The sequence below is a fragment of the Muntiacus reevesi genome, chromosome 2 (genome assembly GCF_963930625.1).
Source record: "Muntiacus reevesi chromosome 2, mMunRee1.1, whole genome shotgun sequence".
In the NCBI taxonomy this organism is placed as follows: domain Eukaryota; kingdom Metazoa; phylum Chordata; class Mammalia; order Artiodactyla; family Cervidae; genus Muntiacus; species Muntiacus reevesi.
The window spans coordinates 199,715,271-199,732,446 of record NC_089250.1 but is presented as its reverse complement, the minus strand read 5'-3'; the positions used below and the strand labels follow the sequence as shown (position 1 = coordinate 199,732,446).

The window sequence follows — 17,176 nt, the reverse complement described above, 5'->3', positions numbered from 1 at the left end:
TCACCTGCCACAACTGAAAATAAAAGATTCCACGTGCTGGCACAGCCAAATAAGTGTTGTAAAATAATTCTCTCCTTTTAGATTAGTGAAATCTGTCTCATGCTCAGGCAGGTGTATATGCAAAGATCTGTCCCAGCCTTGACTCTAGCTCTTTGATTCCCTGTCCAGAGGCAGTCCAAAGGTGTCTCCTCCAGAGATGTGCAGGGCAAACACTGATGAACGCGTGCTGTTTCCCCTCCTCCGCTCAAATGGTAGCACACATATATCGTGCAACTTATAGATGCCACTGACTGTGATGAGGATCAGTCTGTGTGAGTCCGTAAATTTCCTTACACTTGCAGACTATTCAGTCACAGGGCTGAGTCCTCTCTCACTTCATCAGTTCCTTACTAATGAACATTCATGTCACTTCTAATCTTTTGTATTAAATATAGAGGGTGCTGAGGCGCAGTGTTGATGTCCATCATTTTGCATGTCTGCAGTGTGTGTGTGTTGGGTTACCGCCCTAGACTTGGAGTTGCAGGGTCAATTTGCAGCTTTGACAGATACTGTCTAGTGGCCCTTTATTAGCTCGCACTCCCATCAGCATAGCATTCACGTTCCAGTGTTAGTGAACTCTTTGGACAAGGGCTTGGAGATTCATACAAGGTCACGACATTCACTGCAGCATTGCTTTTTAAATCATAAGCAGTCTTTTTACCCGTTGACAGAAGATTATTTTTTTTTTAATTACCATCATGCTCTGTCTTGGAATCCATGAAGCCACTGAACATTTACCTCAGTGTCAGAGACAGTGCTTTCAAGTGGTACATTTGTGTATCAGTACACTTTTGGGAACAGGTAACAAATACTTTTTAAAACGGACAAACTGGAGCTTCTCATACTTTAATGTGCAGAAGGATCACCTGAAGATCTAGTTAACGGGCAGCTTCTGATGTAGCAGGCCTGGGGAGGGGCTGAGATGCTGCATATCTGACAAGCTCCTGAGTGAGGCTGATGCTGGCGGTCGACAGACCACACTTTGAGTAGTCAGAGCATAGACCACATAGGCGTTCGTCTTCTCATTCTGCAGCAGCCAGAGGTGGGGGCCTCCAGGACGAAACCAGCAGCTCTGAGAAGGCGGGACTCTCTTTTGTTCTCTTTCTGCCTCTCTTGCTGCCTCCTTCCCTTAGTCAGTTTGAAGTAGCTACAGCAGCTTATGGCTCACTCTCAGGCTCACTTGGAGAGAAAAATCTTTCCCAAAATCTTCATCATACCCTACCCGCCAGGCATACGTCTCTTTGAATCTCAGTGACTAGAATGGTCCAGTGTGGATGGGTCAGTTGTATAGAGGAATGGGATCGCACACCTAGCAACACCCATCGTGATTCACCCCCTTGGGTGACATTTGACAAGGAAGAATGTCAAGCACGGAAGAAAGGAAACAGACTTGAGTCTGCTGTGCTCTGTTATCACACTTAGCTCTCCCACACAACAACCGTATTATCCCCATTCAAGACGGAAGAAATTGCTGAGAGAGGTAAATGAGCTGCCGAGGGTCATAGTTATCAGAGACGGCTAAGGCTCACGCCCATCACCAGTGCTCTTAGTAACTCTTAGCTCCCACTCTGCTTCTCAACAGGTATGACAATCGGTGCCGGAGCCTGAGCCAGGCGCAGGTGGCCCAGAAGCTGGCCACGGACCCCAAGCCTGCCATCCGCTTCCGCTTGGAGGGGGAGGCACCAGCCTTCCAGGACTTGGTATACGGCTGGAATCGGCACGAGGTGGCCAACGTGGAGGGGGACCCGGTCATCCTGAAGAGCGATGGCTTCCCCACGTACCACCTGGCCTGCGTGGTGGACGACCACCACATGGGCATCAGCCATGTGCTGCGGGGCTCCGAGTGGCTGGTCTCCACCGCCAAGCACCTGCTTCTCTACCAGGCCCTGGGCTGGCAGCCCCCACACTTTGCCCACCTGCCCCTGCTCCTCAACAGGGATGGCAGCAAGCTGTCCAAGAGGCAAGGGGACATCTTCCTGGAGCATTTTGCTGCCACTGGCTTCCTGCCGGACGCCTTGCTCGACATCATCACCAACTGCGGCTCGGGGTTTGCAGGTACCCACTCCCCTGAGAGGTCCTGGTGGGACCATAGTGGTGAGGAGCCGGGGCCTTGGGTCAGGCTACCCGGCCTTCAGTCCCAGCTGTTGCTGCCCAGAGGTTGTGTGATTTTTTTTTTTTTTTTAGTTTATTGATTTTATTTTATGGTGCTTTGCGGGCTTCTCAGTGTGGTGGCTTCTGTTGTTGAGGGGCACAGGCTCAGTAGTTGTGGTGGCCCAGTTGCTCCAAGGCATGTGGGGTCATCCCAGATCAGGGTCAAACGGGTGTCCCCTACATTGCAAGGTGAATTCTTAGCCACTGGACCACCAGGGAGGCCATGGCTGTGTGATCTTACATGAGTTCTTTCTCTTTATTTGTCCACCATTTATTGAGCCAGGCACCATGTTAAGTTCTGGGGCTACAACAGTGAGTAAGGTGTAATCTCTGGCCTCAAAGGAACTTATGATCTGTGAGCCTTGGTTGCCTCATCTGTAAAATGGGGCTAAGTGTCTTCCTCTCTGAGTTACGTTCAGGTTCGCTGAGCTCCTATGGGGAGCCAGCACAGTATCTGCCACACAATAAGCACGAACACTACAGATCCTGTGATTATTGCAGTTATTTTATTAGAGTAGAGTAAGTATGTAATGTACTCTGGGAGTATTACTATTATTACTGTGACCCTAGTTTATTCCATGCTGACCCAAGACATCAGGCCCACATCTTGATGATGCGCAAAGTAGAGTGACCTCTTTGGTCAGGGGTGGTTTCTGAAAACATGGTCATAAATAGTCTGCCTACTGCTTTTTCTACTCTTGTCTTATTTAAGCATTAAAATACCCATGAGAGGGATGTATTATCACCACTGTTTGTTAGAAGCTTATGAGGCCCAGAGAGGTTGAGTAACTTGCCGAAGTCACACAGCTAGTGAAGGATGTGGCAGAGGCGTGAGGCTGACCAGGATGCCCACTGACTGCGTGGGATGGAGCCACGGCTCGAGGGAAGCAGCTCCTGGCTCAGCTTTCTCACTCTGGCTGCAGTTTGAAATCCCCCAGGAAGCTTGTAAAGTACACTTCCGCTCAGACCCCATCCAAAACCAGTCAATCGGGATCCCTGGCCCACAGCCAGACAGATGAGCAGGCTCTTCTTGCAGCTCATGTCTTTGAGGGCAGTGAGGGTTGATTTAGGCAGATATTGTTTTCAAGCTTTTTTTTTTCCCCTTAGTGACAGGACCCTTTCTGCAAATGAAAGCTCATTCAGACCCTTGATGTGTAAAATGACTAGAAATCAAATCTGTTTAGCCAGCCTTCCTCGTGATTGAAAATGCAGTGGTGATGGGTGGTTTACGGGGGAGTGGGGTGATAGAACGCTGAGCAGCTGGGCCTCCTCACTTGCAGAGAACCAGATGGGCCGGACCTTGCCAGAGCTGATCACACAGTTTGACCTGAGCCGGGTCACCTGCCACTCAGCCCTGCTGGACCTGGAGAAGCTTCCAGAATTCAACAGGTGAGTGGGGAATCTGGAGCACTCACCTCTGGGAGGAATGGGCTCACCTGCTGATGCTGGGTCCCCATGGTGAATGTCTTAGTGGGGCCTGGAGTCACACACACTTGATTTTTACTGCGGTCTTAGGCGTCTAGTGCTGTGTGACCGCAGGTAAGTCACCTGATCTCTTCGATCCTCTGTTTCCTCTTCTCTAAAATGGGACTATTACCTTGAGACAACTCCTCCTGCCCGGTCTGTCCCTCCATCGGGCCAGATCCATAGTGCCGACCCTAGCAGGCTCCTCCAGTACTGGAGGTGTAGAGGCGGTCTCAGAACTGCGAGCTCAGGGATCATGAGGCCGCCTGTCCCAGCCTCGGAGCGCTGTCGGGGTGATGGGGCAGAGGCTGAAGCGGTGGCCCCACTGTCAGCCGCTGTGGGGAGCAGGGATCAGCACAGAGAGGTGTCAGGTACCTGGGTTTGTTCACTGTCCTGTCCTTCCACGACAAGCCACAGGTTCTGGGCTCACGTGAAGGCTGGAAGGGTAATATATCTTTTTAACTCGCTGAGAATTTCTTTAAAAAATGGGACCAATAATAGTACTGGCCTTGTGCCACTGTTCAGTTAAATTCAGCCTCAAGCTATTTTGCACGGAGAAAGTGCTCAGTCAAACGGCAGGTTTGTTCTTTGTCTTCAGAGTTATGCTTGGTCAACCCCTCCCCAACCCAGCCAGTACAGTGAGTGAGCGCTGCCTCTTGCCATGGTTTTCACATCTCAAGTAGTTCTTCCCTCTGAAGGTTTCCCTGGTGAGTCAGTGGTAAAGAACCCGCCTGCCAATTCAGGAGACACGAGTTTGATCCCTGGGTTGGGAAGATCCCCTGGAGAGGGAAATGGCAACCCATTCCAGTATTCTTTGGGAAATCGCATGGACAAGAAGAGCCTGGCGGGCTGTAGTCCTTGGGGTCACAGAAGAATCAGACACAACTTAGAGACTGAACACCACCACCACACCTTCTCTCTGAAACCTCCAGCCACAGTTAGAGTTTGGATCCCTGTTGCCATATCTCGGGCTAAGGGCATTAGTGGGATAGCCAACGGACAGGTCTGTAGTTAGTGGGGCTGGAACTTCTTGATGCCTCCTCTTGACCTGGTTTGGGGACAGGCTCTCAGTGTTTTACTTGCATGAGCCCAGGGGGTTCACATCAACTGCATTTGCCTCAAGGATGTTACTTCCCCCATCAGATACCAGGGGTCACTGGTATGATTTTGCCCTGTTGTGCATTTAACGAGAGCAAGATGTCAAGAAGTTAAATAACAAAGCAGGTTCAAGTTCATACTGTAGTGGTGGGTATTTCTGCTTTAGTTTATTTGGGAGGGTGGGGAGGGATGCTGCAAGGCTTGTGGGATCACAGTTCCCCGACCAGGGATTGAACCTGGGCCATGGCAGTGAAAGTACTGAGTCCTATAACCAATGGACCACTTGGACCACCACGGAACTCCCAGTGGGCCTCTCTTGCATGGGACGTTCAGGAACAAGTGCAACATGCACGTTGAATGCAGCTTGTACACAACCTTGCTTATCATGGAGAAAGTGACATCCCGGGAAGAAATGGGGTCAGGACAGGGACGATACTTGGTGACCCATTCCAGTCCTCCCCAAAGCACGAGGGGAGTCAGAGGAAGATGGCCGTGACTTTTGCTTGCAGTTGATGCCAGCAGGTTTCATACAGCCGAAGCTGTTCGCTTTAGGTAGTTCTGTAATCAGGCCACTGCCATGACTATTTCAGTAACAGTAGTAAAGGTAGTAGCTGTCACAGCAGCGCCAGTGGCTTGGTGGAGGTAGTAATAATAACTGACCTTTGTCTAGCACATGCTGTGTCCCAGGCGTGGATCCCTGGACCTTTCGTGGATTATCTCAAGCATGGCCACATCACATGGTCTCTTGATTTCTTTCTTCCCGCTGTCTCATCGAGCTGCAGAGGTCCTAGAAACAGCTTTAGTACAATTTCATGTGATTTCTCTTCATTCGTTTTTTTTTTTTAATTTATTTTGCTGTGCCTGGCAGGCAGTATGTGGGATCTTAGTTCCTTGACCAGGGATAGAACCTGTGCCCCCTGCAGTGGGAGTGTGAGTCCTAACTACTGGACCACCGCCAAGGAATTCCCTCCATTTGTTTTAGAAAATGATGTTTTGGGGCCACGGCGTGCTCCAGATTGCTTCCCAGAGGGTCTTGTCCTTCCACCCTCTGCCTCGCCTAAGCCTCTGCTCAGACTCCCAACTCGGCTCCGGCTCCCAGCCGTGGCGGCCACACTGGCCTTGTGCCCAGCGCTTCAGACAGCCCCTCCTGTGCTCCGCCCAGCGCTCTGTGAGGGAGGCTCCGTCGTCCCCATGGTAACAGATGAGTATCCTGAGCTCTGAGGGCTTGTATGTATCACTTGCTGCAGATGTTTGGCAGGGCCAGCTTCACTCACAGGCCTGCCCGATCTCAGAGCTCATGAGATGGTCACCCATCCCTTGCTGCCTGCCCTTCTTCTACACCAAGGACAGGAGGGCACGCACCTCCAGAACAGTCCTCGGTCCTGTACTGTTCACACCCTGGGGTCCCTCCAGTCCTGCCAGGGACAGGGTGAGGGCAGCCCGGGGTCTGAGGACCGACAGGGCCTGGTTTGAGGCTTGGAGTCTTAGAGGCTCTGCTGCTTCTGAAGGAGGGAACAAGAAGGTTAGAAGAATTCTGAAAAGAAAATTTGACCTGACAGCAAAACTTCAGCTTTTTAACTGAGTCCTGAATTCAAATGATAGCTCAGGGGAGGGCAGTGGGCCAGGTGAGAGGCGCTGGGGAGCTGAGTCACAGGCAGACTGTCGGGAGCCTCCCCACTGCTCCAGCCCAGCTGGAGGGAGAGCATCCCCTGGAAGGAGTCATTCTGCAAAGCCCACCCGCTCCCCCAGGGAGGAGGGTTTTGGCAGGGCTGGGGGTGGCCGTAGCCTCATGGTCCCTTGGCTTCTCCTGCAGGCTGCACCTCCGCCGGCTGGTGGGCGACGAGACCCAGAGATGCCAGCTGGTGGGCCAGCTGCAGGCCCTGGTGGAGGAGGCGTTCGGGAGCCAGCTGCAGGACAGAGAGGTGCTAGACCCGGCCTACATGGAGAGGATCATCCTGCTAAGACAGGTGTGGGGTCAGGAGCCCGGAGACCCGGGGAGCGGGTGGCGCCCCACTCCTCCCCCTTCCCATGTCAGGGTCCCCCCACCCGGTACGTTCAGTGACCACCTCTCTCCCCAGGGTCACGTTTGCCGCCTGCAAGATCTGGTCTCCCCAGCGTACTCCTACCTGTGGACCCGCCCTGCAGTGGGTCGAGCGCAGCTGGGTGCCATCTCAGAGAAGGTGGACATCATTGCCAAGCGCGTGCTGGGGTGAGTTGCCACAGGTGGAGCTTGGGGTCTGCACCTGCCTCCCCTGTCTCCCTCCCAGGGCCCTCACCACTCCAGGGCTTGGTGGTCAGGCCTGCAGCCTGGCCCCAGAGCTAGCGAGCAATTCTCAGTGAGAGGGTCACTCATGGCACTGAGAAGCCCAGGCTTCCCTGGAAGACGGAGTGGTTCTGTCTCCAGGATTGGACCCACCTGGGTGCCCTGCAGCCCAGCCACTCACTGACCCAGTTATTCAGTTGGTGCAAAAGTAATTATGGTTTCAGACTCTGGATTTGAAATCATTATAACTAGGCTTAAACATATCTTTATTCATCAAAATAGGAACCGTTACAGTCAACACATTTTTGCCAACAAGAAATAAGTTTGCTTATTCCTGGAGCATAAAAATCTGTGCTTCAGGATAGGAAGTGATGTATAACAAAACCACATTTATTTAAGAATCTATTCTGATATCAAATGGCAAAGTTCAACAAAGCAAAACCGTTAATTACTTTTGCACCAACTTAATAGTTCACCTGCCAGGTGACTTCAGTTTGTCCAGGTTCCTGCACGTCCTTGAGCTTCCCTTCCCGCCCCTGCAGGGTGGAGATGATACTAGGTCTCATTGTTCATGGTCACAGGATTCTTTAGACTATGAGGGCGCAAAGTGCAACCAAAACTGGCTTAAGCAAGAGGGGAGTGACTCATGTACGTCATTGCAGAGGCCAGAAGGGTCGACTTGAGGCCCAGGCAAGTGCAGGGGCCAAAAGTAATGGCACCAACACCTCGCTTCTCCCTCTGTCCCTTTGACTTCCTGCCTCACACTCCCCCAGGCCAGCCGCTCCTTCTGCAGAGGTTCTGTGTTAGATGAATACGTGCTATCTCCCTTACCTGCATTCAGATCAGGTAGTTCAAGGCTGAACAGCTTCTGTCCACGTCTCTGGGTCCTGCTGTGTTTAGGTTTTGCTCATACTCTCCCTCTCTCTGTCTCTCTCCTTTTTTTGGCTACGCTGGGTCTTTGTTGCAGCAGGAAGACTTGTTGCAGAGCTCAAGCTCAGTGGTGGTGGCCTGTGGCCCAAGTTTTGCTCTTGTCCGCATGGTCCATGGTGGCTCACGGTTCAGCCAGAGGAGGAAGGAGGAAAAGGAGAGGGGACGGGCCCCTCCTTCCCCTCGAGGCCCTGGCTGAGAAGTTATACGTGTTTCCACTTACATCCTGCTGACCTTAACGCCTGCCTTGTGGCCAGGCCAAGCTACAAGGGAGTCCAGAAAATGTAGATTTTACCTTGGTGGCCACATGCCCAGCTAAAAATTGTGTTAGTACACATGAGAGGGAGAAAGGATCCTGAGGATCAGAAGCTGCCTCTCTCACAGTCCCCACTGCGGGCGTAAGAGGGCAGAACCGCAGCCCCCGACTTCAGCCGTGTCCTGAAATTCGCTCTCATGGGGCCTGATTGGCCTGGTTTTTCTGCCTCCAAACTAGTCGCAGAAGCCTGGAGAATGTGATACGTTGACCAGCTTAGGTTAGGTCGTCTGTGGGGCCTTGAGTGGACCCCCAGCCAAAGCTCGTGGGCTGAGGATGGAGCCAGGTCCTTCCTCGGGGAGAGTTAGGGCCCTGGTATCAGGAGGAAGGGGAATGTGGGCTGAGCAGCAGACCCCACAAATGTCCATTTTACTTAACGTCCCAGTTTTGTTGTGAAGATTATGTTTGATAGGAACAGCAAACACTCATTTGCGTACTTGCCTACACACGTGCGTGCAATATGTTACATGTCATGTATGTTAGAGATGTCGATAGCTCGTGGGAAGCTGGCGTATGGCACAGGGAGCTCAGCTCAGCGCTCTGATGGCCTGGAGGGGTGGGGCGGGGAGTGGGAGGGAGGCGCAAGAGGGAAAAGACACATGCATACTTATGGTGATTCATTTTGTTGTGCAGCGGAAAGTAACGCAACATTGTAAAGCAGTCATACTCCAATAAAAAAAATAACACACACACACACAAAAGATGTGTGAACGTGTATGTATGCTAATGGTAAAGAACCCGCCTGCCAAGGCAGGAGACACAGAGACACAGGTTCGATCCCTGGGTCAGGAAGATCCCCTGGAGAAGAAAATGGCAACCCACTGCAGTATTCTTGCCTGGGAAATCCCACGGACAGAGGAGCCTGGTGGGCTACAGTCCATGGGGTCGCAAAGAGGGGGACACGACTGAGCAGCCGTACATGTGGCATGATGTGTGCTGTGCATGTGTGTATACATGCGTAAATTCTCAGCAACCTCATAAAGGAACTGCTGCTGCCATCCCCCACTTTACAGGTGAGAAAGTTGAATCCCAAAGTGGCAGAGTAACTTGTTTAAAATAATGCAGCTGGTAAGTTGGGAGGAGCAGGGATTGAAAGTCCAGCTGGCTGGGGTGAGACAATGGATGTCCTGTCGTGTTTTCTGTTGCTTCTCCTTGGTGCGAAATGCTTGGACAGCGCCTGATAACAAGAAACCATCACTATACTGTTAAAACATACATTTTGAAAAGATAAGAATATAATTAACGTGGCAAAGATACAAACAGTCCAAGAGGGTTTATAGCCAAAATTGTCTTCCCTCCTACTCAGCCCCCAACAGAAAGACAGTCCCAAATAGCGGTTTCCTTTGTCTGCAGTCAAAGAAATGTGTATATAACTCCATTCTTGCAGTTTTCTAATTTAATTGTTATTCATTTATTCAAACCTCTTGAATGTGGGTTTAAAACCTAGAAATTATTTTTAAATGTATATATCAGGAATCCTATTTTTTTTAAATAACGTTGTTTATTTATTGATGTAGTTTTGGCTGTGCTGGGTCTTCACTGCTGTGCAGACTTTTCTCTAGTTGAGGCAAGCAGGGGCTACTCTCGAGCTGCGGTGCGTGGACTTCTTGTTGCGGTGGCTTCTCTTGTGGAGCGCGGGCTCTCGGGCACATGCGCTCAGTAGTTGTGACTGCCGGGCTGTAGAGCAGACACACGGGCCTTGTTGCTCCGTGGCCTGTGGGATCTCCCTGGATCAGGGACTGGACCTGTGTCTCCTCCTGTATTAGTAGGTGGATTCTTTACCACTGAGCCACCTCCAGGCTTCGAGAGCATCCTCCTCCTCCTCTCAGCTACAGCTAGTCTCTTATCATACCACTTCACCATGATTTAACTCACTCCTGTTGATGGACATTTGCTTCCAAATTTGCTGTTACAAACAATGCCGCAGTGAATAACCTTGAATAGACACCATTAAGCACCCTTGCAAGCATATCTCCAGGCTAAATTTCCCTGAGGTATTATTAATAATACTCCGTTAATTTAGGACATTCCTTATGAGGCTGTCCTAGTTCACCAAACTAACGTCTTACCTCCCCACCCCTGCCATGGGATTAGATTTTAGGGACACTCTGGGGCTCCCACTCAAGGCAGGAAAGCTGACACCCACATGTGGAGCAGCAACCAGTTCTGTCGAAGTCCCTTTGCCCATGCCAAGTCCTGGGCCAGCTCTTATTAACATGTCCTGGCTGCCACTGTGGGCCTCCTGGGGCCTGTCACTCTTTCACCAGCTCCTTGGCAGCCTGCTTCCCCATAATGACATTGATGAGCTTGTTCTTTTTTACCCATACTACATTTCTTTTTTTTTTTTTTTGAAGTATGGTTGATTTATGGTGTTGTGTTAATTTCTGTGGTATAGCAAAATGATTCAATTATACATGTAGATACTCTTTCATATTCTTTTCCATTATGGTTTATCATGGGATATTGAATATAGTTCCCTGTACTATACAGAAGGATCTTGTTGTTTATCCATTCTATATGTAATAGTTTGTATCTGCTAACCCCACTCTCTCAATTTTTCCCTCCCCCCACCACACCCCCCTTGGCAGCCACAGGTCTTTCCCTTATGTTTCATAGATATGTTCATTGTGTCGTATTTTAGATTCCACATAGAAGTGATATCACATGGCATTTGTCTTTCTCTTTCTGACTTGCTTCACTTAGTATGAGAATCTCTAGGTCCATCCATGTTGCTGCAAACTGTGTTACATTTTATATTTTCAACATTTCCTCTTTTCCATTTCATAAATAACAGCAGTCATGTGTTGTAGTTTTAAGATGCAATAAGAATGGTTATGTTTCTCAAACTGAAACTGAATTGCTCAAGTACTGGAGTGAGTAAGGAAATGTGCCCTGGAAGGCCATTGGTTCCAATTTCCTCATGAACCCTGTTCCTGAGCTGGAAGCCCGCCAGCTTCCCAGTAAACCAATGTGGGGGATGGAGTGTCTGGCCATTTCAGGAGCAATCAGTGTCAAGGTTGGCATCAAGGACTGTCTGCACTAGTGAAAGTCTCCAGCCTTGGCCCGTCTTCAGCCCTGCTCCAATCTCTTGCTCTAACTCCGAATCAGGGCTGGGACGAAGTTTTTGCAAGTCCGGCTCTGACTAATCAGGAACTTTCTCTTGAGCTCAAACATGCTTTTGGAAGTGGGTCTCAGCTGGACTGCCAGGAAAGTGGGGAATGGTTGTTGGCCCACTGTACTTCCTGAACTATTTCAGTTTGTGGGCAAAGAATGGTTACAGCAAGTGGTGGCAGGGCCATTACTGGTGCTAGGTTCTCCTGATGTCTTTGTTTCTGCTCTTCTCTGCTACATCCCCTGGAAGTCTTTATTTATTTATTTGGTTGCACTGGGTCTTCGTTGCTGCATGCAGGCTTTCTCTAATTGCAGCAAGCGGGGGCTACTTTTTCGTTGGAATGTGTGGGCTTCTTATTGCAGTGGCACTCTTGTGGACCATGGGCTCTAGGCTCACAGGTTTCAGTAGATGAAGCACTCAGGCTCAGCAGTTGTGGTGCATGGATTCCCTGAGTCATGTGGAATCTTTCCGGACCAGGGATTGACCCCAAGTCCCCTCCATTGGCAGGTAGATTCTTATCCACGGTACCACCAGGAAAATCCCAGAGGTCTTGAAGCCATGTTACAGATCATTTCCCAGAGGGCTTCATTCTTCCATCCTGTATCTAACTCATTTGTAAGTTTCTTTTTAGATCCTCTTACAATGTCTCTGAGCTCTTGGGTATAATAAATATTAGCTAAAATATTTAACTTTTTATTGAAATATAAGATCTCATACTTTCGAGTTCTTACCCTCTGTTCAGGCAGCGTACTCAGTGCTTTACCAGTTTTAACTCAGCCCAACTATAGCTCTGTGAGGTGCAGAGACTATTATTATCCCCACTTTACAGGTGAGAAAACTGAGGCATGAAGATTGCATGACACAGGTAATAATTAGTAAATCCTCTTACGGTATCCTCTGAATTTCCCTATTTTATGCACACTTGCTTGGAGCCTCTGTGTTTGTAGTCCCTTGGTTGCTATTTCTTCACCAACTAGGATGGGGGTAGTAGGTATCTCCCTCCACTTCCAAGCAGGCTTGAACATTGGTTGTGATATTAATTTATTAATATGTTGTAGCTGATGGATAAGCTTCTGAAGTCCTCCCTTCCACTCACTTGCCATTGGCCTGTGCTGGCCCCTCACAGACTGGCTCTTTTCTAGACTTTTAGAAGGACCTGGTACGAACTTAACTCAGGACATGCTGAATGGAGAACTGAAGAAGCTGTCAGATGGTCTGGAAGGCATCAAACACAGTAACGTGATGAAGCTCCTCCGAGTGGCCCTCAGTGGACAGCAGGTGAGGCAGGCGGTTGGACCGGACTGGAGCCCTCTTTTATCCACTCAGCTGACATTCACCAACAGCACTAAGTGTAGTTTGTGGGCTACAGAGATGAATGAAACATGACCAGCCCCCTCATTTAATCATTCAACAGACAGTACCTACTGAGTACCTTACCATGTGCAAGCGCCATGCTAGATGCCGTGGATCCAGTAATGAGTGAAACACACATGCTCCCCGCCCCCTGCAGGGAGCTGGCAGTGGATTGGGTGAAGGGACGTACTAACCCAGGCAGAGCAGGCTCTGGGACCCATCCTCAGCCTCAGAAATTGAAGCCCATAAAATGCACACCCGGCTTTCCTTGGGGTGCAGCATTGGCTTGGGTGTAACTCCTGTATCTGAGGCCGGGCGTGTGTTCCTCAGACAGTTGAAGGCAACGTTTTCTCTTGTTTGTCCTCAGCAAGGACCTCCAGTAGCTGAGATGATGGTGTCTTTGGGACCAAAGGAAGTGCGGGAACGAATACAGAAGGTGCTCTGCAGCTAAAGAAAAGGTGGCAGGACGGTGGAGGTGGCCGCAGGAGCCACCCTCGGAGGCGAGGAGCAGGAGGCCTGGGCCTGGCGGGAGCTTGCGGAAGGAACCAGGAGTGGACACAGAGCCTCTGGGTGCACAGGTGCATGTGTGGCTCCACGCCAGGCCCATCCTTATCAGCTGGCTGGGGACGCCCAGACCCGTCTCACCTCCCTGAGTCTGGAAAGGAAGGCCTCCCATCTGGTTGTGACACCCCAGAACACAGCAGAGGTTAGGAGCTGCCTCACAGAATAGTGGCAGCCGGAGCTTCAGTCTGCCTGGGCTGCATTGACGGAAGACCACAGACTGGTGGCCTGAACAACAGGAAGTGATTCTCTCACAGTTCTGGAGGCGGGCCGTCCAAGATCAGGGTGGCGGCAGGTTTCGTTTCTCCTGACGCCCCTCTCCTTGGCTTGCACACAGTTGACTTTTTGCTGTGTCCTTCCACAGTTTTGCCTCTGTCTCTGCCCTCACTATTTCTGTCTGTCCAAATGCCTTCTTCTCACGAGGATATCAGTCAGATTGGGTTAAGGCCTAGCCTCACAGCCCAGTTTGGACTTCATCACCTCTTTATCATCCCTGTCTGCAAATTCAGTCACATTCCGAGGTACTGGGAGGTTGGGGCTTCAACATGAGTTTTGTGGGGAACACAGCTCAGCCCATATGTAACAGCTTGGCAGTGGCCTGGACTCTTAGACTCCAGTTCTCAAACCCAGTTTGACTTTGGAGCAGTGATTGACAAGCAGGCCTGAACTGTCTGTCAGACCTTCTTTGGGGCTGCCCAGGGGGAATACTTAGGTTTTATACTACTCTTTGTCCTTGGACTTCGGGCAGCCTGTGTCTCCCTTCCCTAAAGGTTATATCTTCCTCTTTTCCAGTTCTCCAAAACAAGTCCTTAGACTGGAGACCTTCACTCTGCCTATTTTGCATCTTCATATTCACCGCCTCCTTCTACCCATTGTTTGTAAATCACTGAGGGTTTCTGAAATGAGATGTTCTTGGGGTGAATAGGAATAACTCAGTGAAAGGAGGATGGTAACTGGCTACCAAGGCCCCCTACGGGGTTTCTGGGCTTCCCCTGTGCGGCCCCCAGTCATCTTCATTGCTACCTCCTGGCATTTACATGGAAGAGGGCTGCCTTGTGTGATGTGTCATGGCTTCTGTCTTGTTCCACGTGGTGAAGACACTCAAACAGATACGGATCAGAGGCCTCCTGACAACAGCCGTATGAATGGGCCATCTTGGAAGTCGGTCTTGCAGCCCCAGTCAAAGCAGCCTTGCAATGCTGGCTTGCATTGCAGCAGCAGTGCTGGCTGACATTTGACTGCAGCCTTCCTAAAAGATCCTAAACCAGAACCACTAACCAGAGTTGCTTCCAAATTTCAGGCACACAGTTACAAGTTAATAAATATTTATTGTTTAAAGCCACCGGGCTTTACGATTATTTGTCACCCAGCAGTAGATTGCTAATACACTCTCCTTGTCCAGAGGAGGAGGGAAAGGGGATTAAAGAATTTGCTGAGTTTCACAAAGACCTAATCATTCTTTGAAAAGTACATCAAGTAAGTTCTTTGATGACAAGCAGTGGAAACCAGTTCTGCCTAGGTGTTTTGGAGACTTTATAGGAGTTTAAATTTCTGAGAAAGTCAAAGAATCTATGGGAAAACCAAAGAACCAGATCCTGGAAAAGACAGGCGCCAGGGAAGCTCTGATCATGTGGGCCACCACAGGAGGTCATGGCCAGTCTTGTCTGTGTTCTTCAATGGGAACACATTAACCCTTAAATATTTTTTGTTGTTGTTCCTCTGTATTTTTCCCACTCAGTTTTGGATGTGACTCAGCTAAAGATTCAGATACTAAGAAGAGGGTTCTGGTTGGGCTAACTGAGTACATGTTACCATTCCTCAACAAGGAATAGGTGGTCCCTTGGAGATGATATCCAACAGAGGAAAAGTTCCCAAAGAGAAATAGGGTACTTTTTCCAGAAGAAGGGGTAGTGGCAGAAACAACAAGTATTGCAGTGAAAGGACAGAATAATAATGCTTTCAATTTGTTGTGCATTTACATGAGCCTCAGATACTTGTGGGTTTTAAATTATACTGGTAAACACTTTAGTCCATCATCTGTTTGAATCTTCACATTAGGCATTATTATTCTTGTTGTTTCTGTGTTTCAGATAGGGAAACTGGGGCTCAGCAGAGTTGATCAACTCTGAGGGTTTAGCATGAGGCATGTGACAACCCAGAGTCCAACCTCAACTCTTGACTTGAGTGACATCAGAGCCTCCACTTCTAAGACATCAAGTATGCTTATGAGAAACTCTAGCTCTCAGTAGGGAATGTGGCTGTTTTAACAACGTGGGTAATCAGACTGCTGAGTTGATAAAGATGTGGCCACTTCCTCCTCAGTTGGAGTGAGTTACCTGAGAAGCAGCACGTATCTTCTGCCCTGGGGTTTTGCTCAGGATCAGAAGAAATGTGTCAAAGGACTTAACAGATTTTAAATAACCTCAAGTCCATTCCACAGTGCTATTTTGAGTATAGTGAAGCAGTGAAGGTCTTGGAGGCCAGAAGCTGGTTCTGCTACTTATCACTTTGGCTTCTGAAGTTCAGTTTCCTCATGCAACATGGGGATAACAATTGTGTCTGTCTCAACAATTCTTAAGAATCAAAATAAATGACCTATGTAAGGATCTTCAAACAATGCCTGGCACTCAACAAATGTTATCTGTTATCATCACCCTCATCACCAGTATTTTCATTCCTGGAAATGTTAATATTGGTTGCACAACATAGAAACAGACCCAGCCTAACAAACCACGGGAAGAATTTATTGAAAGAATTAGGACAAATCCAAAAGCAGGACTCCCAGCTGGACCTTACAAGAGACTTGATCTCTAACCAGTAACTTCTCAAAACCCAAGACACTCACCATTGTCTCCCTGAATCTGCAGTTTGTAACCATTTCTGTCTGGGTGTCTGCTTCCCTCATCTTCCTTCTGCAGGCTGGCTTTTTTTTTTTCTTAATCTCTGTACTTGTCCAACAACTGCCCCAACCCTAAAGCTGAATCATCTCCCCTCTGATAGCGTTCCAATTCAATAACTAGTATTCTATGCCCAAAATCCTAGGAAAGAATTTGATTGGCCTAACTTGGGTCACAGAGAAGGCAATGGCACCCCACTCCAGTACTCTTGCCTGGAAAATCCCATGGACGGAGAAGCCTGGTAGGCTGCAGTCCATGGGGTCGCTAAGAGTCGGACACGACTTAGTGACTTAGCCGCAGCAGCAGCAGCTTGGGTCAGCTGTTTACCTCTGTTCCAATCAACTGTGGCTAGTGGGACAGAATCATGTAATCATGGCTGCAGGAGACCCACTCTAGTAATCAAGAGAACCATTCTGTCCCTGGGCATACTCTCTTAACATGGAGTTTACAGAGTACCCTTGCCAGAAAATTAACTATTTTTTTGTAGCCATCTTTAGAATCTCATTCATATTGTCTTTATCTAGCTTATTTTTTCCTCATAACGCTCATTAATATATGAAATTACATAGTGTACTTGTACATGTTTATTGTCAACCTTACTCTAAAGAGGATAAGATTGAGGCAGGCAGGCAGTTTTTCTTATTCTTGGTTGTAACCATATAGTACCTTGCACATTGCCTGACAAATAGCAGGGAGTCAGGAAAGGTCTCAAGATGAAAAAAAGAGTCCTTTATCAGATCAGTTTCTTCAGAAGTGGCAATCATCAGCTGGTCTAACCCTCTCAGATTGCAACAGTTTCCCAGGATGACTTTCACTGATACTGGGGACTCATGTTTCTTTTGCAAGATTTGCAGTTGTAGTTAACTACCTGGTCCATTGCTGGTAAATCACATTGTATCCAGCTATCTGTGAGAGACCGACCTTTGACAAAGACTTGATGTGAAGATTAAGATTAAATACTTCTGTATAGAGGGATGTTTGGTGGGAGCTAAGTTAGA

The 17,176-nt window shown here is 49.0% G+C and overlaps 1 protein-coding gene across 2 annotated transcripts in view; it reads left to right on the top strand.

Annotated features, from left to right (window-relative positions):
- EARS2 (glutamyl-tRNA synthetase 2, mitochondrial) overlaps positions 1–14,727 on the top strand; it is a 28,124-nt gene extending 13,397 nt beyond the window's left edge. The window contains exons 4-9 of one of the 2 annotated variants that reach the window (XM_065924502.1): positions 1,622–2,094; positions 3,471–3,579; positions 6,566–6,719; positions 6,831–6,961; positions 12,510–12,645; positions 13,088–14,727. In XM_065924502.1, coding sequence (XP_065780574.1) covers positions 1,622–2,094; positions 3,471–3,579; positions 6,566–6,719; positions 6,831–6,961; positions 12,510–12,645; positions 13,088–13,171 — 1,087 coding nt within the window. In that variant the 3' untranslated portion in view covers positions 13,172–14,727. The remainder of the gene's footprint in view (positions 1–1,621; positions 2,095–3,470; positions 3,580–6,565; positions 6,720–6,830; positions 6,962–12,509; positions 12,646–13,087) is intronic. The other variant, XM_065924503.1, reaches the window with a different exon arrangement.
- The last annotated feature ends 2,449 nt before the right edge of the window (positions 14,728–17,176 follow it).